The following is a 26,586-nucleotide window of genomic DNA, read 5'->3' as shown; positions in this document are numbered from 1 at the left end:
CAGGACGGAGGGGCTCGAGCATGGCAACAGGACGACACGGCAGACTGTGCTGTAGCCTCTCGGTGACATCAACAGTGTGAGTCAGTCAAAGCGGAATGGGAGTTTGCGGTCAGCCAGGTCTAGAGGTGGTACTGTTATTCACCGGAGCACCGGGGGTGTGATTTAACTGCGTATCGTCAGATGTAACGACAGCAACGGAGAGACGGGTAGACAACGTCTGACGACATCTGAAGAACAGTGTTCGCGGTGTAAACACGGTCCTGATACCGCTGCTCGGCTTTCGTGGACATCATGGAGGCTGTCCGAGGCCCGCGGCGCCTGCTCCTGGTCCTGTTATCCATCTCCGGATGTGATTTCTTCAACCTGGACACCGACAAGCCCTCCGTGTTTTCAGGTCCGCACGGGAGCTACTTCGGTTTCTCGGTCGACTTCTTTAAACCCGGAGACAAACTGTAAGTTTCCCCAACTCCTACATGATATCCAGTTATTCTACATTTTAAGATCCAATACTCGATCATTAGCTGTTTAGTCCGAGCGTTGAAGAGACCGAATCTCAGTTATATGTATTTGTTTTGTGTTCAGAGTAAACATCCTGATCGGGGCCCCCAAGGCCAATACGTCCCAGGCGGCTCCCTCCGCGGTGGTGGAGCGGGGCGCCGTGTACAGCTGCCCATGGAGACAGGGCGCCAGCTGCCAGCAGATACCGTTCGACAACTCAGGTAACCAGTTAGTTAACTCGCCCAACTAACGGGACAATAACGGGACGGGAGGATAACCGGATGATGTCATATCTACGGTGTTAATAACGGGTCATACTGTGTGTTATTCGGGTTTTCATGTTGAGTCTCTAACGCTGGGGCTGTTTGCCTTTAACGCATCGTCTTTAACAGATAAGAGAGACCTTGGTTTCAGAATGACTCCGTGCCAGAATAATAGCTGCTGCTGAGGTTGTAGTCGTCGTTCCACGTGTAACCTAGTCATTCCTACAGTGAAACACACTTTTCCATGTCTGAGTGCCAGTTGTCTGTATGTCTGTGTCGGTCTGGCTGTGTGTGTGTGTGTGTGTATCTCTGTGTCTTTGTGAGTATTTCAGAATCAGAATGAATTCATTGCCATGCAGTTTTCAACTATTAGGAATTTGTTTTCAGTTGTAGTGCATAACATTGAAACAACATTGGACAGGGTGCAGGGATGAGACAGGACAGTGCAAAGAGCCGAGTACAAAATACTAATCCAAAAAAGGATAAGATAAGAAAAAGAACAATATACAAAAAGTAGTGCAGTCAGTGTATATACAGTGAGTATGCAGAGTGTAATGCATAAGTGAGTGAGTGTATGTGTATATGTGTGTGCGGCGTGATATGTGAGTGCAGTGCATCCTATAGTACATTCACACGCACTCGAGGTTTGCACCCATTTGGCCTGCTGTCTGTCTGTCTTTGAGGGGGATTTTGTTTCCTCAGTCATCTTTACTTCCTGGAAACAGCCAGCCCAAACACACACACACACACACACACACACACAGACAGACAGGCAAACAGATAATCCAGGGTGGGGCAGTCTGTCGGTTTAGAAGCAGTATGTGGTAGCTAGGTCTGTGTGTGTGTGTGTGTGTGTGTGTGTGATCCTGGGAGCAGCTGTAGGAGCCAGTCCTAGCATGTCCCAGACCAAAGCTTAGCTTAGCTGCCCCCACATTCCCTGGTTCCCCTCAATCATACGCCATCACGTGAATGTACAGCCTGTTTTAACTTGGCATGTCACAAAGAGCTTCACAAAAGCACCCAACACAGCATAATTGGGCACCATTGGTTAATCTGTCTCAGTATAACTGGACATCATTGATCATCCCTCTCCCAGAGAACAGGAAGAATGACCAGGGTGTTCAGATGGAGTTCAAGTCTAACCAGTGGTTTGGAGCTTCAGTCCGCTCCGACGGGGTGCACATCCTGGTGAGAACTCAATCTCCTCCTTCCTCTCTCCTCCTCCCTCTCTCTCCTCCCTCCTCCTCCTCCCTCCATACTTCCGGGCTGTGTGATGAATCCTCAACAGTTAGTAGGGGGTAATTAGACACTAGGTCTGGGTCAGTTGGCTACCAAACAGCATAAAATCAGAAAATAAGTATATAAAATAAAATACAAATTTGTTGAAAAAAGCTGTTATAGGTGACAAAAAAACGTCAACATTTCCTAAATATTGCATAACTTCCCATGGTAAATTTCTGGAAACCCTAGTTAGAATGTTCTAAACAGAAGTGTTTGTATGTTCTAAACAGTACTGTGTTAGTATGTTCTAAGTAGTAGCATGTTAGTATGTTTTAAACAGTAGTGTGCTAGAATGTTTTAAGCAGTAGCATGTTAGTATGTTCTAGGCAGTAGAGTGTTAGCATGTTCTAAGCAGTAGCGTGTTAGTATGTTTTAAGCAGTAGGGCTAGTATGTTCTAAGCAGTAGCGTGTTAGTATGTTCTAAGCATTAGTGTGTTAGTATGTTCTAAGCAGTAGTGTGTTAGTATGTTCTAAGTGTGTGATGTCGGTGTTCCAGGCGTGTGCCCCTCTGTACCAGTGGAGCACCTTCGGCCTATCAGAGCGAGAGCCTGTGGGTACTTGCTTCCTGAAGAAGGGAGGCAAGACTGTTGAGTATTCCCCCTGTCGCACCTGTACGTACCTGACTGACTGACTGACTGACTGACTGACTGACTGACTGACTGACTGTCTGTCTGTCTGTCTGTCTGTCTGTCTGTCTGTCTGTCGCACCTGTACTTACCTGTCTGTCTGTCTGTCTGCCTGCCTGCCTGCCTGTCTGCCTGCCTGTCTGCCTGCCTGTCTGCCTGCCTGTCTGTCTGTCTGCCTGTCTGTCTGTCTGTCTGTCTGTCTGTCTGTCTGTCGTGCCTGTACATACCTCTCTGTCTATATGACTGTATGACTGTCTGTCTCTCTGTTTGTTTGTCTGTCTGTCCACCTGCCTGTGTGTCATTAAGTAATATAGCGCTCTCTCTCTCTCTCTCTCTCTCTCTCTCTCTCTCTCTCTCTCTCAGCCTCGAACACCCCAGAAGGTCAGGGTTTCTGTCAAGCAGGATTCAGTGTGGACTTAATGAAGGTACCTCCATCTGTTCATCTGTACTTGTACACACTACAGCTGCCATCTATACTGTAGAGACCACAGGTACAGACTACAGCTACAGATCACAGACACTGTCTACTGCAGAGACAAGAGCTACAGACCAGAGAGACAGCTAGTGACTGTCCTGTGTGTGTGTGTGTGTGTGTGTGTTCCTCTACAGAACAACAGGGTTGTGGTTGGCGGGCCTGGCAGCTTCTACTGGCAAGGTAAAACACCTGGTTAACACGACCCTAACTTACTAATCTGGTTAACATCACCCTAACCTACTAACCTGGCTAACCTACCAACCTCATTAACCTGACCCTAACCTACTAACCTGATTTACCTAACCTTAACCTACTAACCTGGTTAACCTGACCCTAACCCTACTAACCTGGTTAACCTGACCCTAACCTACTAACCCTGTTAACCTACTAACCTGATTAGCCTGATTAACCTGAACCTAGTGGACACCAACACACACACACACTCTTGTCACCAAGGAGGTTATATAAAGGTCTGACACACACATCCTTTTTGCGACAACACACACATTCTGTCTGCACCAACACACACACACACACACACACACGCATACACACACACACAAACACCCTGTCTGCAGACACACACATTCTGTGTCAACACACTGGCTCACAGCACAGGGAATCATGCATAACCATATAAGGGTCAGAGGCACACGGCCAAAACACAGTGTGATGTCACCACTACATTCTAGCCCTGTGTGTTTTTTATGGGTGTGAGTGCATGTTTGTGTGTGTGTGTGTGTGTGTGTGTGTGTGTGCGCGTGCGTGTGTGTTTTGTATGTGTGCATGCATGTCTGTGTGCTATTTGATGTGTGTGTGCGTGTGTGTGTGTTTGTGTTAGTCCAGTATCCTCTCCCAGCAGGGTATGTAATGCATACAAACATCTGTACATTGCTCGCGATGACCGTATTGTTGACCTAGTGTCCGATGCCGTCCAAAATATCTGACCATCCAGTGCAGCAATGGATAAACATGCAAGAGTGTCACCAGTCTGGTTTAACTACACCTGTGATGTCTGTGCTAACGTCCCCAATACACCTGATGTTGCTTTTGTTGACCACAGTCACAAAGAGGTCCTGATGTTGATGTAGGAGTAGGCTGTGTTTTTGATCTGTACATGGACCAGGCTTTCCAAGATAAATATCTACTTGAAACAATTACCAACTTCAGATGTAGATTTTGTGTACTTATATTTGGAAGTCTAGGCCGTGTACACAAGTATGGAGTGGTCTGAACATCGCTGGCATGGGAAAAAGCAACGCTAAACAACTTGTTAAATATTGCTCTGTTTCTGCTGTCATAGGCAGCCTTGCTGTGTGGAGAAGGTGCTGTGTATCATTGATTGCTCTGGAACTGTCTCCCTATTATATTTGATTCCCTAATGGCTGTAATTTAATTTGTGGAATCAAATAAAGTATTCAAATGTTTGCGTGTGTGTGTGCGTGTGTGTGTGTGTGTGTGTGTGCTTTCGTGCTCTCTCACTTCCTGTGTTTCCAGGTCAGCTGATATCAGATAACATCACTGAGATCATCAATCTCTATACCAACCAGCTGTCCACCACTGTTACCTATGGCAACCAGCTGTCCACCAAGCCGGCCAGTGCTCAGTTTGACGACAGCTATCTAGGTACACACACACACACACACACACACACACGCAGCTCAGATGTTGCAGACTGGTGCGTGTAGTGTCAAGAGTTTATGATGCCTGAGGTTGAGAGTGGCAGGCTTTTCTGCTACTGTGTCTTTTTATCAGTATCTGCCCTGACGAGGTGTGTGTGTGTGTGCGTGTGCGTGTGTTTCAGGCTACTCTGTGACTGTGGGAGACTTTAATGGTGATGGGAAAGATGGTGAGTATATCTACTGTAGTCTATTCTACTCTGTTCTATTCGCTCCAAAAAGCGATTAGTCGACTCTGACTTAGTCAACTGATTCAAAATGCTGCAGCACGTGTTTTCACCAGAAGGACCAGAAGGAGGGCTCACATCACACCAGTTTTAAAATCACTGCACTAGTTACCTGTCAGTTATAGATTTTTTTTATTAGTCTATAAATCCTTACATAATAAAGCACCTAAATACATATCAGATATGCTTTTAAAATATACTCCTAGTAGGTCCCTCAGGACCTGGGAATGTCTGAGACTGTGGTAATTTTTAAGCGAGATAAAAACATAGACCTTTTTAACATTGCTTTTACTACATAGCTTTACTTTAGTTTATCTTAGTGTTCTTAATTTGCATTCTGTTTTCTGTTTTTATTTTATTTTACACTATCTTTTATTTTTGAATTCTTATTGTTTCTTTTAAATCAGTTCTCACTGTTTATATTATTTATGTGTTTATCCTTCTTTAATGTAAAGCACTATATGCTACATTGATTTGTATGAATGGTGCTATATAAAAAGAAAATGACATTTTACTGTACTCTGCTCTACATTAATCTATCTGCTACACTACTCATCGGCTCTACTCTGTTGTGCTCTACTGTGTGATGTGTCAGCCCTGTGTCCTCTCCTCCAGACTATGTGACTGGAGTCCCTCGAGGAGACAAGGCCCTGGGCTACGTAAGAACACACACCCTGCATCAGCCCCTCCACACACACACTCTGGACAGCTTCATGTCATTATCCTTACATGATATGTGTGTGTGTAAATACTGGATCTTTACAGCAGCTTCTCTCTGTGAACAGGTGACCATCTTCAATGGTCAAGGCATGGAGTCTGTGGTCAACTTCACAGGAGTGCAGGTGAGACCTGTTCACCTCTCCAGGGTTAGGACCAGGACAGACCAGGGTTAGGACCAGAACAGAACGGAGCTAGGACCAGGACATACCTGGGTTAGGACCAGACCAGACCAAGGCTAGGACCAGGACAGACCAAGGTTAGGACCAGGACAGACCAGGGTTAGGACCAGGACAGACCAGGGTTAGGACCAGGACAGACCAGGGTTAGGACCAGAACAGACCAGGGTTAGGACCAGAACAGACCAGGGTTAGGACCAGGACAGACAAGGGTTAGGACCAGGACAGACCAGGGTTAGGACCAGAGTTAGGACCAGGACAGACCAGGGTTAGGACCAGGACAGACCAGTGTTAGGACCAGGACAGACCAGGGTTGGGAGGGTAGGGGACTGGGTGTTTAAATCAGTACAGCTATGTGAAAATCTATTCTAAAGCAGTTGGCAGAGTGCCTTCAGGCATAATGGCCTGGGTTATGCACACACACACACACACACACACACACACACACACACACACTCTCTCTCTCTCTCTCTCTCTCTCTCTCTCTCTCTCTCTCTCTCTCTGAAATAAGGGCTTGAGACCACTGAGGCATAGCCAGCCAGCTTGTCTACAGCTCTGGGGGACATGTAAGAGGGTAGATGTTTCTGTTGGATGACGTTAGATGTTGTTTGGAGCTTGTAGGAAAGTATTAGTTAGATGTTGTTTGGAGGTTAGGGTTAACTGTTAAATGTTGTTTGGAGGTTAGGGTTAAATGTTAAATGTTGTTTGGAGGTTAGGGTTAAATGTTTAATGTTGTTTGGAGGTTGTGGTCAGTTGTTGTATCAATGTCATTTGGAGGTTATAGTTATATGTTTGACTACTGAGGTAATGTTATACATCAATATTGTATAGATGTATAGATGTTGTTTGTGGTATAGATGTTGTTTGTGGAATGTCTTACCAGAGTTGTGTGTCTCCTGTCTGTCTGTCTGTCCTGTGGGGGTCCAGATGGCTGCCTACTTCGGCCACTCCGTAGCCGCCACCGACATGAACAACGACGGGTGAGTCTGGTGCTGGAGGATCCGGAGACTGGAGGGTTAGCTTTGAGAGAACACTCACTCTCTCCTTCCCTCTCTCTTCTCATCCTCTCCTGCCCTCTCTCTCTCTCTTCTCCCCCCCCCCAGGTTGGTGGACCTGCTGGCAGGCGCCCCTCTCTTCATGGAGCGGGGGTCTGACGGGAAGCTGCGGGAGGTGGGCCAGGTGTGTCTGTACCTGGGGGGGGGTAGCTTCTCCTTCCACCCCCCCCTCAGACTGACCGGAGCGGAGATCTACGCTCGCTACGGCAGCGCCATCGCAGCCCTGGGGGACCTGGACATGGACGGATACAACGGTGGGGGGGTGTGAGAGTGTGAGAGTGTGTGTGTGTGTGTGTGTGTGTGTGTCTTCTCATCTCCATCATCTTCCCTGACCCCCCACCCTCTTGCCCCCCCCCTCCCCCCCAGACGTGGCGATAGCGGCGCCCTACGGCGGCCCAGACAGACGTGGCCAGGTGTTCATCTACAACGGCCGCAGCGTGGGGGTGGACCCTGTGGCGTCCCAGGTGCTGGAGGGCCGGTGGGCGTCGTCCTACATGCCGCCCAGCTTTGGCTACGCCATGACCGGGGGCACCGACATCGACCAGAACGGATACCCAGGTACACTGTGTGTGTGCGTGTGTGTGTGTGTGTGAGAGAGAGAGAGACGCCACACTAAATGTTGTGCTTTTCCAGATCTTATAGTTGGAGCCTTTGGAGCAGACAGAACTGTTCTCTACAGGTAGGCTACACAGATACTAACTACTACTAATAATACTATTGTGATTATTACTACAGGTAGGCTACACAGATACTAACTACAAATTATAATGAAAAAGAAGGTTGCGCTTCAACAAATGGCTTTACTAGTGGAGTGCTAAACAGAAAAATGTAAATGTAGGTACCCACAAAATTGGCACAGTAGCACATCTCAGTTTCCAGTCAAAGGAGGACAATTCCACGTATTTATTGGCTCACATCAAGTATTGTAGGAACATGCTGACCCGTTTCGGCATAGAGCCTTCTTCAGAGCGCTTGAACATTCAGTTTCTGTTCAGGGGGGCAGGGTCATTAGTTCACAGCTGGGAGAAGGACCCAATTATTTAGGGACCAGTCACTTGTCTTCCCTTATCTCATGGATCTACCAGTACCAACTACTAATACTACTACAGGTAGGCTACACAGATACTAACTACTACTACTAATAATAATACTATTACGATTATTATACTTGCCATATAGCGATCCGTCCGCGTAGTGATGCACGTATTTTGCGGCATGTTAATTCCTGTGTGCACGCACAGTCAACCGCAGCCAACGCTCCAAAGGAACGCAGGAAATGCGTGGTAGACGCGAACGCGTAGTTAAAAGTATACTGCGGGCTTTAGACTACTACAATAACTACTAATACTATACTATTAGTACTATAGATACTATGATCAAGGCTTCTCAGTGTGGCTATGTGCCTGACTGATGACTAACCCCTGACCCCGCCCCAGGGCTCGGCCAGTCATCAGCGTGAACGCCACCCTGGACATCAGCCCTCAGATCCTCAACCCTGAGGACCGCACCTGCACCCTGCCTGGCACCTCCACCACTGTCTCCTGGTAACACACACACTGTCACACACTCCTGAGTGTACCTGGGTACCCGTGTCAGCACCCCTCCCTATGACTCATTACGCCTGTAAGCTGCAGTTCAACTCTGGATTGCTAAATTACACACCCCCTCATTCTCTAGGCTAATCCTGTGTGTGTGTGTGACACACACACACACACGTTTGTGTTCTGGCCTCAGCAGTGACGGCATTAAACAAACAGCTGACTGTGAGCCTCTGCTCTAACTAGGTCAGCCCTCCAACATACTAGTCATCACACTGGTATAGTGTTGTTACGATACCAATATTTGACCTGCGATACTATACCAGCCAAAGTATCACGATACCAAGTAGTATCACGATACCGAAGCATTAAAATTTGTAATTTTAAAATTGTTATTTTTATGAAGGTGCAATGTATTTACAGTACATTACAGTACAGTGTAATCACTTTATACGAGTGGTGCATGAATAAGATGCATTTAATGAATTACATTGTAGCTCTATAGGTAAGTAAAAAGATACTATGCATATTATGAATTATATAATAATATTATATATAATATTAAATATTTAAAACACATCTAAAACAACTACTGAATCAGCCATGTATACACCCAAGTGTAGTATCACAAACCACCAGTAAAGGTCAGCGGAGGGCCACTGGGTTTTGGTTGATGGCAGTGACGCTTTATCTAGCTTTCACTTTTGTTTAAGTCAAAACCAGATCAAATGACCAAATGTCAAGAGGTGGATATCATTGGATTATCATTGGATTCGTCTCAGCCAACATAATCTAGCTCACATTATTTTAAGGAGTTTGGAGTTGGAAGAAGAGGACGAATTTCAATTCAACAGCTGTGCATGATGACAGCAGGTAGGCTAACGTTACTTCATTAGCTAGCCAGCTGGCTAGCTTTGGCTGGCTAGCTAGCAACAGCAGCACACGCTTTAGCTAAGAGGTTTATTCATTCATTTTTGTAATATTAGCTAATGGCAAGAACACTGCCACAGTGTTACCAACTTCATTAGCTCGTCTGTATTCCAGTGCAAGGTCTGGATGACGAGATTGTAGATGCTTTATTAAGTTTGATGTGTTGACTTCTTTTACCTATACGGCATTGCCGCATCGCCTGCACAACGGACGGCCATCTATAGCGTTTCCTTGTTTATCTGGTTTAAAACCCAAATACTGTAGTTCCATATTAAACTTTTAGAGTTATGTTTCTTCAATAATGTTACATTTGATGGTGCGGACTCAGAGCTAGTGAACGCTTCTGACATTACGATAGCCTACTGAGAACCAGACTGGCTCGCGGCCAGACATACACAGATAACGTCAATATATATTGTGACTGCGGAGATGCATGCGCGAGCCAACACATTGGGAGCTGCCACAACGGTGTCGCGAGCCAGTGACTGTGGAGATGTGTGCGCGAATCAACAAATTGGGAGCTACACAACGGTGTCGCGAGCCAGTCTGCTCATTAGCAGAAACCAGTGAATTTGGGAACAGTAACATTGTCCCCCTGCCGTGTTCAACGGTAGTACTGTATTCCACGGTAGTACCGTTGTATAGAGCTTATAGTATAGTTGGCACCGTCACGTTTTGGCACCGCGGTAGACCTTTGGTACCGGTATATCGTGCAACACCACACTGGTATATCTCACCACTGGAGGGCGCACACACACGTTTGTGTTCTGGCCTCAGCAGTGACAGAATTAAACAAACAGCTGACTGTGAGACTCTGCTCTAACTAGGTCAGCCCTGCAACATATTAGTCATCACACTGGTATATCTCACCACTGGAGGGCGCACAGACAGCAGGATAGAATGAATGGGCCAATCTGTCATGTCATGAAAGTTTGCAATCTGTCATGTTATTACAAACCTCCCTGAGATTTGACTGACAATCAAAACGGTTCCTTTTAAAAGAAAATGATTTATTCTTACGGTGCTCAATACACAATATTCATGAATATTATAATGAACAATAGACAAGACGGGGGAAAAATAATATTTTTTATTTTTCTAATAAATATATAAAAATAATATTTATACAAAAATAGATACAAAAGAAAAACTAACGGGGACAGGACCAACAGAGGGTGGGAGAAGGGCCGTCAGCGTTGTCACTACACCAAACATCCTACCTCACCTACACCTCTAACCTAGCCTACAGACACAAACAGACCCTACCTCACCTACACCTCTAACCTAGCCTACAGACACAAAAAGACCCTACATCACCTACACCTCTAACCTAGCCTTTAAGCTACAGACACAAACAGACCCTACCTCACCTACACTTCGAACCTAGCCCAACCTACCGACACAAACAGACCCTACCTCACCTACACCTCTAACCTAGCCCAGCCTACAGACAGAGCCCTACCTCATCTACACCTCTAACCTAACCTAGTCACAAACAGACCCTACTGACCTACACCTCTAACCTAGCCTATAACCTACAGACACAAACAGACCCTACCTGACCTACACCTCTAACCTAGCCCACCCTACAGACACAAACAGACCCTACCTCACCTACACCTCTAACCTAGCCTAGCTTACAGATACAAACAGCTAGCTAAGTAACCTGTTGGGAACCTTACCTGTCTGCTACATACACAAGGTGAGCTCGCTCTAACCTAGTGTGTTCAGACAAAGCTACCTACGTGATGAAAGGTGTAAACCCCAGGGTATCTTACCTAGCCCTTGTCCTAGTGGAGAGACAGGGTGACCCAGGACCCAAACACGCAGCAGTAACCCAAAACCACAACTAAGGCAAAAGTGTGTAGCAACAGACTAGCAAAAATAAACTAACATAAATTACACAGCCAGCACCATAAGCAAACTACCCCCCCCCCCCCCCCAAACACGACACAAGACAGGGTATATATATATATATGGGACAGGGAGCCAGATGATTGGACGACAGGAACACCATTGGGAATCACACAGGTGGACTGGATGAGGGTAACGAGCAGACTGGGTAATGGACAGATCACGAACACCTGGGAAAGGAGACAGACAGAGGCAGACAGAACAGGGCAGGGAGAGCACAATATACACACGGACGCAACACGTGGATGATTTCTCTATCTCCCTCTGTAGTTTCAAGGTGAAGTACTGTCTGAAGGCCTCTGGGAAAGGAGCTCCTGCTCAGCTCAGTGAGAACATACTCCTCTTCCTTCTCCTCTTCCTCTTTCTCCTCCTCCCCTGCTTTCCCTCCTCAAACAGCTCCTTCTCCCTTTTGTATTTGTGCCTCTCTTTTTAACAGTATATTGTATGTTGTATTTGCAGTTTTTTGTATTGCATTTGCTCTGTCATGTCTTTGCACTGTCCTGTCCTATGTCGTCTGCAACAGCATATGCCTTAACTCTTGTCAGATTCCTTGTATGTGTGAACCATATACATGGCCAATAAACAGAGTCCCTCGTCCATCCGTCCTGCAGGTTTCCAGGTGGACATTGTGCTGGACCGTCTTAAGCACAAGGGGGCGACCAAGCGCGTGCTGTTCCTCCACAGCCGGGCGTCTCAGTACAGCAAGAACATGACGGCCTCCAACGGCCAGGGGCCTGCCTGTGAGGAGCAGCACGCCTTCCTCATAGTCAGTCTGCCTCCTCTTCATCACCGTCGTCATCATCACCATCATCATCATCACCTCAGCCACGGTCTAGAAAAAAAGCTAACCCCAGGGTGTGTGTGTGTGTAGGATGAGTCAGAGTTCCGTGATAAGATCACTCCCATCAGTGTGTTTCTGGAGTACCGTCTGGACCTGCGCAGCGCCGCGGACAAGACTGGCCTGCAGCCAATCCTGGACCAGGCCACACCCACCAACGTGTCCAAACAGGTACTGTACACGTCACACACACACATGCACACGCACAAGTCTTCTAGCCCTAGAATTAATGTTGTTGTGTGGCTACAGGCTCATATTCTACTGGACTGTGGAAACGACAACATCTGCAAACCAGACCTCAAACTGTCTGTTCACAGGTATGACCAGATGCGCACACACAAAGACATACACACACTCTCACACACACATACACACACACACACACAAATGCACGCACACACTCTCTCTTTCTCACACACACTCTCTTTCTCACACATGCACACACTCTCTCTCTCTCTCTCTCTCTCCCTCACTCACACACACACACTCTCGTTCACTCACTCAATCACATACACCCCCTCTCTCTCTCTCTCTCTCTCTCTCTCACACACTCACACACACACACAGACAGACAGGCATAATACAGTAGTGTCTCCATGGTGGTCAATTACTGACAAATACAATCAAAAACAGACGCTGAAACCAATGGATCAGTCCCACAACTGCCACTGTGAATCAAATCAAATACACCTCACTGCTCCTGAGAATCAAATCAAGTGCACCTCAGTGCTCCAGTGAATGGTCTGTCTGTAGCTGACCCAGTGACCCGGCCACACTAGTCATTCATTGTTTGTTTTGATTTATATGGAATGTGATGCGCAATATTTCTGGGAGCTGACTGACTTTTTTGCTCTCACTGTCTAAACAGATGACGTTCATCCTGGGAAATGTAAACTCTTCCCCAGTATTTCATCCAGCAAAGGGAATGGATGGTTGACTTAGAGAGTGAACTGAGATTGCGGATATGGAAAATCACAACAGACCAGTGTGGCTGGGCCTAAGAGCAGGGTCATCTTCTCTCTTTTCAACAGTTTATTTCTGGCTATGTATTTATAGATAATCAAAGATAAACACAACATAGGACTAAATACATGGTTAGAATATAGACAATGGATTGAGAAGAAAATTATGAAATAAAAAAGTATATATAATAATGAACAACGGCATCAGCGTAACGGTTGCGGTGCCCTCTAGTGACCGAGAGCAGATCTACATCGGGGACGACAACGCTCTGACCCTGGAGGTGAGCGCTGAGAACGGGGGGGAGGGGGCATACGAGGCCGAGCTGCACGTCATGCTGCCCCCACAGGCCGACTTCACCGGGGTGGTCCGGAACAGCCAGGTACACACACACACACACACACACACTACTGCCCACACAGGCCAAGTTCACCGGGGTGGTCCACAACAGCCAGGCACACACACACACACACACACACAGATATACTGTATATATATATATACAAACACACACAGAGATATACTATACTGTATATATACAGATAAACACACACATATACAGGTATACGTATACACACACACAAATATATATATATATACTATTCTGTATACAGGTGTGTATATATACGCACACACAAGCACTAACACCCAGATTGACCCCCTCCAGACCCTGTCCAGGCTGTCCTGTGCCTACAAGAGAGAGAACCAGACCAGGATGGTGGTGTGTGACCTCGGAAACCCTATGAAGGGAGGAACTAAGGTCAGTCACACACACACACACACACACACTATGACTAGACTAATGGAGACAGCGTATGGACTGTGTGAGCGTGGCTCTGACTCCTCCCTCCCTTCTTCCTGTAGTTGGTAGCAGGTCTGCGTTTCAGCGTCCACCAGCTGTCCGAGCAAGACACCTCCGTCCAGTTTGACCTGCAGATCCTCAGGTAGAGAGAGATAGAGAGTGTGTGTGTCTGTGTGTGTGTGTGCGCGCTTGCTGACTCCTCTCTCCTGTGTCCTCCAGCTCCAACCAGTTCAGCAGCAGCAGCTCTGTGGTGTCCAGTCTGACGCGCCTGGCCGTGCTGGCCCGAGTCGAGGTCCGGGGGTGGGTTCCTCCAACTATCCGTCTCTACCTGTCCCTCTATGTCTCTATCTGTCCCTCTATCGGTCTCTGTCTCCATCTGTCCATCTATCTGTCTCTATTTGTCCATCCATCAAGGAAGCTATAAAGCAGGAAGTGTTAGACGTCATAAGTCACCTTCTATCCTGAACCGTCGCTGTAGAGGGAGTCAGAGAGGAGTTGGAGTTCCCTAGCAGTGGCTGTGCTGTGATGACCAGCCTTGCGTGACGTCTCTGCCTCCTCTCTGCCCGCCAGGGTGTCGGCTCCAGACCAGGTGTTCCTGCCCATCGCCAACTGGCTGCCCAGAGACCCCCCAGTGGTGGAGGACGACATCGGGCCCCTGGTGCAGCACATCTACGAGGTACGACCCTCTGACCCTCTAACCCCGACCTACAGAAATAAAAGCCCGAAAGCACAGATTGAGGTTCCTCTGACACCAGGTTCAGACCGGATGTGAAAGCGCAGCCAGCCAGTCTGACTGTGAACACCGTCTGCAACAGCGAGCTCTCACTGGCTGTCATTCCCTGCAGCGATAGTTTTGCCGTCTGGTCTGTTTTTGCTGCAAGCCGTGAACGAAAGCGTGTGAATAAAGTGCAGAGGGGCAGATTGGCTCGGTGAGCGGCACGGAGGAAAGCGCTTCTGGTGTTATGGCCAGGCTGCTCCTCCCTGCTTCCACATCCAGGCTGAACCCGGCGTTAAAGGAACAGTTCACTCATATCAGGCGTATCAGTCATTCTCTGCACTAGTGCACCACTTATAGAACATTGATGACAGAGGCATACAGTATGATGACATGGATGTATGTTACTAAGCTCTGTGATAGCGTACACTAGTATGATATGAATGTACACTAGTATGATATGAATGTATGTTATGTTACTAAGCTGTCTGATAGACATACAGCATGATATACAGCATGATGATATGGATGTATGTTATGTTACTAAGCCCTCTCTCCCCCCAAGCTGCGTAACAACGGGCCCAGCACCTTCAGCAAGGCCATGCTGGACATCCAGGTCCCCTACCGGCTGCTCAACTCCTCCCTGCTCTACATCACCAAGTACGAGGTGGATGGACCCATGAACTGCTCCACAGACATGGAGATCAACCCCCTCAACCTCTCTGTATGTGGGACACACACGCGCACACACAGACACACACACACACAGACGGGCACACACAGACACACACAGACGCACACACACGCACACAGAGACACACACACAAATTCACTCACAAACATACACACTCGCACACACAAGTTCATACACACAGGCACACTCCCTCACACAAATGCTTACACATACACTTGCTGGCTCACACACACACACAGCTCACATACTAAATAAAGCATCATAGTGTGTGTCTCACTTCCTGTTCCTCAGAGCCCAGGGGTTGCCGTGGAGAGGAACGGTACAGTGGTTGCCAGCGGCGACCGGGCAGACGGGCGTAACCGTAACCACGTCCACCGGAGAGATCTGGAGGGAAAACAGCTGGAGGGAGACCTGGGGACACTGGTACTACACACACACGCACACACACAAACACATACATATACACACTCTCTCTCTCTCTCTCTCTCTCACACACACACACACACAGGCACACACACAGGCACAGACATTTATTGTCACATTGTTTCTTAGCCAGTTGTGTCTGTGTGTTTATTTATGTCTGTATGTGTGTGTGCATGCGCGTGTGCGTGTGTGTAGGACTGCACCACAGCCCAGTGTCTGAGGATCAGATGTCAGGTGGGCCGTATGGAGCGGGGGCGGAGCGCCATCCTATTCGTCCGCTCCCGACTGGGAGTGGCCACGTTCTTGAAGGTAGCCCCGCCCACTCACCTGGGAGACACGCCTCCACCTCCACACCTGCCTGCATACCAATACCACATATTTAAACCCTTCATCCTTATACATTTTAATCAGAAATAAGATGAAAATGGCATGCCCACAATCAATATAGGGTATCTCTATAACCACACATGCCATTACAAAAAGCTTGGTACCAGAGAAAGATAACACCTGTGGGGTGGCTGCAGAAGTGTCAGAATCAAAATAGATGGTACTGTGTCAGAGCAAATGGAGCTAGAACATTGTCAAAAATCTACAATTCTGTCTCTGCATAAAAAAAAAACTTTTTGTAAGTTGAAAATGAGCTTGGAAACATGTGATAGAAGCCCAAATACAGTAGGAATCATTTCTCCAATGTACGACCAGTATCTGTACCAAGGTAGATAAATGGAATGTGAGCCAGTGCAACTCTAGAGAGGTTTTAGAACAAGTTCCCCTAGGCGGATCACCAAATTAGGCCATTTGGAGACCTTTTGGCACCATCAGTGCCATTTGACCTTTCTCATGTACCACACTGTAAAACTAATTATATTTCACTGAAAGATCACTATAGATATAAAATCCATCCAAATTCAACTGTTTTCTCACTTTTGAAAATTCACCCATTCACTATACATTGTCCAACTCAAAGAAAACCATACAAAGAAAATGAAGTAGCAGATATACAGATATACATATATACAGCAATATACAGAACAATGAAACTGAAAATAGCGTCAAACACTAACTCACCATTTTGAGTGGCTTCTCTTGATGGCTTGGCCTTTGTCTCAGGAGTGGGGGTGGGGGGCGAAACTCCTGATGGCCCACCAGCTGTAGATGGTTCATCTTCATCATCATCATCACCACCACCACCACTGTTGAAGCTTTGTTGTGAAACAAAGACATCTATCAATGCACTGCTGTGATGGCCTACTGCTGGATAAAACTGAATTCTACAAAATGCATGTGTCTCAAAGAATACAACAGAATACAGCTGAATCCACACTTACAGTAGCCTACATCGTGTTCCTCCTCGTCCGGAGATTGCCACACTCGATATTCGATATCAAAATCTTCATCATCCGAGCTTGAGTCTCGTGCGTATCCTTGCGCTTTCATCATTGTACAAGATTGCTAAAACCTCTGCCATGCTCAGATATTGCCCATATGTTATTTTTTAGCTTGTTGGTAGGCCTAGTGTTGTGGAAAAAACAACTCGCTACGGTTCCACATTCGAATCCATTCCATGTCCATTGCACGCGTGCTGCGCTTTCATTGCGCATAGGTTTCCTTTCATTGTACAACACGCGCGCAAGATTGCTAATAAAACCTCTGCCATGCTCAGATATTGCCCATATGTTCATTTTTAGTTTGTTGGTAGTAGTCTTGTAGAAAAAACAACTCGCGATATGCTTCCACACTCGTAATTCCATGTACATTCCATGCTCCACGCGCGTATTGCGCTTTCTTCACTGTACAAGATTGCTAATAAAACCTCTGCCATACTCACGTTTCGTTGCCTATTCATATTTTATTTTTCCTTTCTTGGGAACTGGTCGAAAAAACACCGGTAGTGCCTTCATACTCTGTATTCCCCAGCGCTGTCGACTCAAAACAGTACTGTAAGTTTGTGGGAGGGTTTTACGCGCGGTGCGCATACGGATATCTCTGTAACCCATTGGTCAATTTTGACGATTGACAGCTCATTTGAAGCCTTAGAGCCTATAGAATCGAACGATACTGGCCGGAAGACAGTAGGCCACATATTTCATATCAAAAATATCCAATTGTTGGATACAATATTCCATTTCAGCATTCATGCACACGGGGTGCATATACAATTGCCTGCCATGAAAAATTCTGTTTACCGGAGAGCAAAACGGTTTGTTTTACGTTCTTGCACTCCGTTTTCTCTTCCGGGTGGACGTTTGTTTCGCTACACGACACCTGCCGAGGGTGCATTCGTTTCGATGCACGGGGCTTCCCCTGGTACCGGGGGCGCTGGGGCTCTAGAATAACAATACACTTAATTTATATAGCAGTTTCGAAACAATGTTACAAAGTGCTTCACAAACAAAATAAAACACAAAATATGGTACTCTAAGAGAAAAAATAAGAAGCACCAACAAAAACAGCATAAAATACAGTAAAAAGGGAAAAAAGTAATGTGAATAAAATAAAAACTAAAAATACTATGACAATTAAAAAATACTGTGAAATCTTTTAGATATTTTTTTTTTTTTTTTTTTGAAGAGACTTAAAAGATTATATATGATGTATACGTAACAATACCATAATGCCTTAATAGCTCTTACTACATTACAGTCATTTAGCTGACGCTTCTATCCAAAACGACTTGGAATAATTGTGAATTATTCACTTCTTCAGATCACTGTCATCCATCTTCTTCTTCATCCGCTTATCCAGGGTCGGGTCGCGGAGGCAGCAGCTCCAGCAGGGGGCCCCAGACATCCCTTTCCCTAGCAGCATCAACCAGCTCTGCCTGGGGAATCTTTAGCCGCTCACAGGCCAGTGCGGAGATGTAGTCCCGCCACCTAGTCCTGGGTCTACCCCGCGGCCTCCTCCCAGCCGGACACGCCTGGAACACCTCCCTAGGGAGGCGCCCAGGAGGCATCCTCACTAGATGCCCGAACCACTTCAACTGGCTCCTTTCGACGCAAAGGAGCAGCGGCTCTACTCCCGAGTCTCTCCCGAATGACTGAACTTCTCACTCCTTTCGGCCGCTTGTATCCGTGATCTCGTTCTTTCGGTCATGACCCATCCTTCATGACCATAGGTGAGGGTGGGGACGAAGATAGACCGGTAGATAGAGAGCTTTGCCTTTTGGCTCAGCTCTCTTTTCGTCACAACAGTGCGGTAAAGCGACTGCAGAACCGCACCAGCTGCTCCGATTCTCCAGCCAAACTCCCTCTCCATGGTTCCCTCACTCGTGAACAAGACCCTCAGATACTTGAACTCCTTCACTTGGGGTAAGGACTCATTTCCTACTCGGAGCGGACAGGCCACCGGTTTCCTGCTGAGAACCATGGCCTCAGATTTAGAAGTGCTTATTCTCATCCCAGCCGCTTCACACTCAGTTGCGAACCTATCCAGAGAGTGCTGGAGGTCGCAGGCAGCTGATGCCATCAGGACCACATCATCTGCAAAAAGCAGTGACGTGATCCCCAGCTCACCGAACTGCAAACCCACCTCCCCACGGCTACGCCTCGATATCCTGTCCATGAAAATCACAAACAGGATTGGTGACAAAGCGCAGCCCTGGCGGAGGCCAACACCCACCGGAAAGGAAGACGACTTGCCGAGGACCCGGACACAGCTCTCGCTCTGGGTGTACAGGGATTGGATGGCCCTAAGTAGGGACCCCCTCACCCCATACTCCCGCATAACCCTCCACAAGACCTCTCGAGGGACCCGGTCGTAAGCCTTCTCCAAGTCCACAAAACACATGTAGACAGGTTGGGCAAACTCCCAAGCCCCCTCCAAGATCCTTGCGAGAGTGAAGAGCTGGTCAGTAGTTCCACGACCAGGACGAAATCCGCATTGTTCCTCTTCGATCTGAGGTTCGACTATCGGCCGGACCCTCCTTTCCAGCACCTTGGAGTAAACTTTCCCTGGGAGGCTGAGTAATGTGATGCCTCTATTATTCGCACACACCCTCTGGTCCCTTTTTTTGAATATTGGGACCACCACCCCAGTCTGCCACTCCTTCGGCACTGACCCAGACTTCCACGCAATGTTACAGAGGCGTGTCAACCAAGACAGCCCCTCTACACCCAGCGCCTTCAGCATTTCTGGACGGATCTCATCAGTCCCTGGGGCTCTGCCACTGTGGAGATGTTTGACTACCTCAGTGACCTCCTCCAAGGAAATTGACGACCCCCCATCATCTTCCGGCTCTGCCTCGATCGTAGAGGGTGGATTAGTCGGGTTCAGGAGTTCCTCAAAGTGCTCCTTCCAACGCTCAACAACCTCCTCAGTTGAGGTCAGCAGTGTCCCCTCCTTGCTGTATACAGCTTGGATGGTCCCCCGCTTTCCCTTCCTGAGGTGTCTGATGGTCTTCCAGAAACACTTTGGTGCCGACCGAAAGTCCTTCTCCATGGTTTCTCCGAACTCCTCCCACACCCGCTGCTTTGCCTTGGTCACGGCCGAAGCCGCGGCCCTCCGGGCCAGTCGATACCCTGCAACTGTTTCTGGGGTCTCCCGGGCTAACATATCCCGGAAGGCCTCCTTCAGTCGGACGGCTTCCCTGACCACCGCTGTCCACCACGGTGTCCGAGGGTTACCGCCCCTTGAGGTACCTATGGCCCTCAGGCCACAGCTCCCAGCCGCAGCTTCAGCAATGGAGGCTTTGAACACCGACCACTCATGCTCGATGTCCCCAACCTCCACAGGGATGCCTGAGAAGCTCCGCCGGAGGTGGCAATTGAAATCTCTCCGGACAGGCTCTTCCTCCAGACGTTCCCAGGCACCCTCACTACACGCTTGGGTTTTCCAGGTCTGTCCAGAAGTTTCCCCCGCCATCGAAACCAGCTCACCACCAGATGGTGATCAGTGGACAGCTCTGCCCCTCTCTTTACCCGAGTGTCCAAAACGCATGGCCTCAGATCAGATGATACGATAACGAAATCGATCATCGACCTTCGGCCTAAGGTGTTCTGATGCCAGGTGTACTTGTGGGCATCCTTGTGTTCGAACATGGTGTTTGTTATGGACAAACCGTGACTAGCACAGAAGTCCAACAACAAAACACCACTCGGGTTCAGATCGTGGTGGCTATGCCTCCCAATCACGCCCCTCCAAGTTTCTCCATCATTGCCTACGTGTGCATTGAAGTCCCCCAGTAGGACACTGGAGTCTCCTGCAGGAGCCCCCAAAAGGACTCCACTCAGGGTCTGCAGGAAGGCTGAGTACTCTGAACTGCTGTTCGGTGCATAAGCACAAACCACAGTCAGAGTCCCCCCCCCCACAGTCCTAAGGCGCAGGGAGGCGACCCTCTCGTCCACTGGGGTGAACTCCAGCACAGAGGCGCTCAGCTGGGGGCTAGCTAGTATAGCCACACCTGCCTTACGCCTCATACCGTGAGCAACCCCTATCCAGGAGTTTGGTTCCGGCGCCGGTGCTGTGCGTGGAGGTTAGCCCCACCAGGTGTAATTGGTATCGCTCCACCTCCCTCACAAGCTCCGGCTCCTTCCCCCCCAGCGAGGTCACGTTCCATGTCCCCAGAGCCAGCCTTTGCCGCCCGGGTCCCGCCTTCACCGCCACCTAGTTGGCAGCGCACCCGACCCCGACAATTACTCCCGCGGGTGGTGGGTCCACGGGACGATGGAGGAGGAGATGGTGCTTCCACGTTGCTTATTCGGGCTGGGCCCGGCCGGGCTCCGTGGTAAGCCCAGCCACCAGGCGCTTGCATGCGGGTCCTCCGTCTGGGCCTGGCTCCAGACGAGGGCCCCGGGCTTCCTCCGGGCCGGGTCTCTCTTCCTTTTTGGTGTTCTGTCATCAGGGTTTTTTCCTGTAACCCCAGGTAGGGGGGCTAGGGGGTACTACCACTTGCCCAAGGTGGACCCCCAGACTAGTGGAGGGAAGGAGGCGTCTTACTTCTCCATTCTAGTTTTGCAACTAGCCACTGCCACTTCAGATCACTGTATAACACTGATATCTAACAGGTGTCTGTATAAAGCTAATGTACAGTATACATCCTGTATAACAGGTGTCTTTATAGCACTGATATATACATATAGCAGGTGTCTGTATAACACTGATATATACATATAACAGGTGTCTATATAGCACTGATATATACATATAGCAGGTGTCTGTATAACACTGATATATACATATAACAGGTGTCTATATAGCACTGATATATACATATAACAGGTGTGTGTGTATAACTCCTCTCCTCTCTCCACCCCTTCAGGCTGAGAACCAGAACCGCTCCTACGTGGTGCGCTCCTCCGCCACCTTCAGCGTCATAGAGATGCCCTACAAGAAGCTGGTGTCTGAGCTGCCCTCCAACTCCACCACGGTGAGGGGGAGGGGTGGGAGAGAGAGAGGACTGGGGGAGAGAGAGGAGTGGGAGAAAGAGAGGAGTGAGGGAGAGAGAGGAGTGGGAGAGAGGGAGGAGTGGGAGCAGTGGCATCTGGTGGGTCCTAGAACCGGGTAAGCCAGGACTAAAGAAGCACACGCGCAGCATGCACAATTTTTTGGGGGGTGCGTTTTCAAAGGTGATGGGAGGTTTCACGGCATCAGAGGCGCTGAGCAGTGGCATTTTTATATGTAAAAAACATAAAGGAAAACTATAGTAGCCTAGGCTACTGATGTTTTTAACACGTCAACAAAGGCCAATAATTTGAGAGCGAGCGAATAAGAGGGCAATATTTAGGCTGAAACAACCAAGCTTTTAGGGACACACTAAATAAACTACAGAGCCATTATATGACAACAATGGCCAAGCACCACGACGAGGAATGAGGGGACGAATACACCCCCTTAGGGCATAGCATTCAATAGCCTACTCCCCTACTTCACTAATCAGTGTTTAGGCTGCTAGCCTACTTGGCTACTAGGCCTATTAGCCCACCGCTCCAGGAAGCAAAGTGCACACTCAAGTGCTGATTAAATCTAGGCAAAGCAAAACGCACATCCATAACTGTTAATTAATCACAAAAGACCTACCTTATATTGTAACCCAAACTCGTTTAATCCACTTCATTTTGGAATCAACTTTCAACAAATACTCAAGATCTCAGTTTTCCATGTTCATTGATGCTGCCAGTAGCTAGATAGCTAAAGTGAGTAACGTGATTGACAGGTGATGTGAATGACGCGACAGTCATGACAAGTTTTGATTGGATAAACCGTCCCAATGTTAAAGGAGTAGTAAAGGGAAAAATCATGTTTAGCCCTGTTTTAAGGTTACTTATGATCATATACAATGGTTCAGATCAAAAAGTTGACAAAACTAGCACTTTTGAGAAAGTTGATAATTGCTCTACCATTTAGGTCATACAATGGATGTTGGTGGGCACCGTGAAAAATCATTCAAAAACATGTTAAACTCTCAATTTCAAAGACAAGAAGCTCACTGAGGGGGTAATTTGTGTCCGTTGGTGTTCTGACATCAAATTTGCCGCAAATTATGAATCCTCTAGGGTTTTATTGATCATTTTATGAAATTCATTGACTTGACGTGACCATTGTAGATTTGTAGATCAATCCGCAGAGGGGTTTCAGGAAGCGGAACTACTTACTGTAGCTATTGTTATTGTTCAAGCGGAAGTTTACACCTATGTGCTGCGACTAAATAGTTATATGCTAAATAGTTAAAAAAGCCTTTCCAGATGAACTAAAATCTTACTTTATGGTGAATTATATGTCAGAACGCCAACTAACACCTTGGTGAGTTTCTTGTCTTTGAAATTGAGAGTTTAACATGTTTTTTGAATGATTTTTCATGGTGCAATAGGGTAAGCACTTCGAGAACTGGCTTACCCTATGCCCACTTTTAAGCATTTTGACGAATGACATTAGGTTACATTTCGACTGATGACAAAATTTTTCGCGGTTTTGTATGTGTGGGCTAATTTGATTGGTTGATTTTTAATTTGGTCTTGATTTCCGTACGCCAGAATCGTTTTACCTGGCCTACAATGTTAAGTGAATGACGAGCTAGTAAGACCGGTGTCTGTCAACTGACCTTAACGTGGACTGGATTTTCATGAGGACTGTAGGGGGTGACAGAGCACTACCAAAACGCTGAACACAGATGAAAATGAAGTGATATGGCAGAATACAAGACACATTTAAATCAAAAACAGTCGATTTTCGTGCCTTCTTTCACTGAAAGAAGGCGCAAAAATCGAGTTTTATTTTGATTTGTATGGGTTAGCCAGGCATACCCTGGCTTATAGGAGCAATCACCACTGAGTGGGAGAGTGAGAGAGAGGAGGGGCAGAGAGAGAGGTATAGAAGTGTCTGACATTGTGTTCCCTAGGTGAGCACTCCTGTGGTGGAGGTGGGTATAGAGAGAGATGTAGAACCTGAACGCTGACCCTGTGTGCGTCACCCCAGGTGAGCACAGCGGTGGTGTGGGTGGCGATCGACAGCCGCCAGCCGGTGCCAGGCTGGGTGATCGCCCTGGCCGTGCTGTCCGGTCTGCTGCTGCTGGCGCTGCTCTGCCTCGTCATGTACAAGGTCAGCCTCATCCTCCTCCTCCAAGAACAACTCACACTTTCACCCACTGACATTACATTACATTAGTCATTTAGCTGACGCTTTTATCCAAACCGACTAACAATAATTGCATTTAACGTAGGAAAAGCCAATGTACTGCTACTTGCCAGAACTCACAAACTCACAAGTGTATCTCCTTTCTGAAACAAGCAACGGAGCATAATCCTGTGCTGAAGGCAAAGTGCAATAATAACAAACTAAAAATAAAATAGATGCTTAAGAGGGAGGATCCTAGTAGTACTTCTTGAAGAGGTGAGTTCTGAGTCTGTGGCAAAAGGTGGGCAGCAACTCTGCTGTCCTGACGTCACTGGACAGTTCATCACTGCAGGGCAGGACAGAGAAGAGCAGGGTGCTGTATGTGCTGCATGCTGTAATAGGAGGCCTGTCTCTGTTGATCCATCATGTTCTCTGGTCCTAACGGGCTGTCCCCCCCCCCCACCTCCAGCTGGGCTTCTTCAAGCGTGTGCGCCCCCCCCAGGAGGACAGCACTGAGAAGGAGCAGCTGCAGCCGCAGGAGAATGGAGACTCTAACACAGAGGCCTGAAGCAGAGACACACACGCCTGCCTCCGCCCCCCCCAACTCCCCTGCCCAACCCCCCACCCTACAGCCAGGGTCTTAGGGATTTAGAATCTCCTGTCTGGTAACTTCCTGTCTGGGATGTCGAAAGGGTTTCAAGATTCATGAATTTTATGGATAGATGAGATGGACGTCTTTAAAACCAGCGTCTGGTCATGACTGCTGTACCTGAATCCTACCTTAAAGTCCCAGTCCGCAATTTAGAAGTAAATACATTTCTTTTGTTTTTGTTTTGGTCAGCCAATTGCGCAAGAAAAAATAGTTCCTATTGGAACTGAAAATGTGGCAATAAAACATAGATAAGATTAACTTTAACATTGTATCTATCTCAATCAATCAGTCATTGGATTCCTCTGTTTGGAGTCGATTTGTTTTGTTATGGAGAATAACCACCCATTGGGAATACACTATGACTAAAAACTGGAAGTGCTGTAGGGTGAACAGCCGTACCCTAGGGGGCGCTGTTGTATGGTAAATAACCATGCTAAGTTGTATGTACTGTACCTTTCCATTGTAGACTGGGGCTGCGTTCCGAATCGCATACTTCTACTTCTTACTACCAGTACCTACTACAGCTGCCCTTAGAAAGTACGTACTTTGCAAGCAGTAGGCATCCAATTGGGACATACGGTAACATTGCGCCTTGAAATTTGCCCACATCCGTCGCTGTCCATAACGCGACATTCGTCTACAGCTGTCAACTCGCGCATGTGACGCACATTACCGCTGCGCAAAGGATTGTGGGTCAGAATAGCCAGAAAAGCCTGCTGGCGTGCATACTGCAAAATACGACCGGATGTAGTAGGTCATCCTGGTATTTTTGCCATACTGCATGTGGCATACTATGTATTGGGACATACTACATTCTGTTTTGGCATACTATATAGTAGGGTAGTAGGCGATTCGGAACGCAGCCTGGGTCTCCAACAACGAAACCCCCAAGCACCAATCTGTTAACCTTGAGGTAAACTTGAGTAGAAACAATATAATTCCCTCAGTAGAAACGGTAGACTCTGCCCAAACCTGCCTTTCCACTCAGTTCTAATGAGATTATTAATTTATCGACTAACGAAACTTATGCAACAGATATTTTTGAGTTTGAATCTATGTGTTATTGGTCACCTCTTTGTTTGCTCCGCCAATGGGATGCTAGTGCTGTTAGAGATGTGATTGGGTTAGGGTTACACCAATCTTGCTGGTGATCTCTAAAGAAGGGAAGCTTTGAGCACATGATTTCTAATGTTGGTGAGCGTGCCTGAGAATAATCCATTACCTTAGTGTGTGTGTGTGTGTGCGTGCCAAATTTAAATCAGGTCTTGCCCATATTGGGTGACTAGGGAAGCTGATTATTAACATTTTTATAGGTGATGTCATACTTGTAGTTTTGTTTCTTCACACACCATATTTTTCAAAGACTTCACTTCACCGGCACTGATGTAAGTACTCCTACCTAAACACCTTTTTAATGTAAGTCATCCTCACAGTGACCTGGACACGCCATTAGACTGTAAAGTATATCAACCTAATAATTAGCTGATGTTGTAAATCACTGATGTTGCTTTTGTGCTTCTGACCTAAATCCACTTCTTACTGTACCACTCACTCAATAAAGTCACATCTCACA

General features: G+C 47.4%; 1 protein-coding gene and 1 long non-coding RNA gene across 3 annotated transcripts; one reads left to right on the top strand and one right to left on the bottom strand.

Moving 5' to 3' along the window:
• On the top strand, positions 1-26,586 carry LOC311316550 (integrin alpha-V-like). Of its 2 annotated transcripts, XM_084447426.1 has the most exons (30): positions 1-452; positions 583-719; positions 1,858-1,949; positions 2,539-2,653; positions 3,032-3,093; positions 3,278-3,323; positions 4,641-4,769; positions 4,948-4,992; positions 5,665-5,708; positions 5,835-5,891; positions 6,873-6,925; positions 7,049-7,254; positions 7,367-7,558; positions 7,634-7,679; positions 8,437-8,544; positions 11,653-11,708; positions 11,994-12,148; positions 12,254-12,391; positions 12,470-12,537; positions 13,415-13,562; positions 13,848-13,940; positions 14,045-14,124; positions 14,202-14,282; positions 14,553-14,658; positions 15,263-15,421; positions 15,683-15,814; positions 16,010-16,123; positions 22,071-22,178; positions 24,224-24,346; positions 24,831-26,586. In XM_084447426.1, the coding sequence occupies exons 1-30, from the start codon at positions 292-294 to the stop codon at positions 24,927-24,929; spliced, it is 3,153 nt and encodes a 1,050-aa protein (XP_084303552.1). In that variant the 5' UTR covers positions 1-291; the 3' UTR covers positions 24,930-26,586. The 2 variants fall into 2 exon arrangements, with proteins under 2 accessions (XP_084303552.1, XP_084303551.1); XM_084447425.1 differs by having other exon boundaries at positions 12,254-12,537.
• LOC311316551 lies at positions 16,042-17,715 on the bottom strand. The gene is made up of 3 exons (XR_014630717.1): positions 17,143-17,715; positions 16,883-17,016; positions 16,042-16,172 (listed from the first exon to the last, which is right to left on the bottom strand). It is a non-coding gene; the product is annotated as an uncharacterized lncRNA (long non-coding RNA).

The sequence above is a fragment of the Borostomias antarcticus genome (assembly GCF_949987555.1).
Source record: "Borostomias antarcticus genome assembly, chromosome: 12".
NCBI lineage: Eukaryota > Metazoa > Chordata > Actinopteri > Stomiiformes > Stomiidae > Borostomias > Borostomias antarcticus.
The sequence above is the reverse complement of the archived record's forward strand: the minus strand, read 5'-3'. Positions and strand labels throughout refer to the sequence as shown.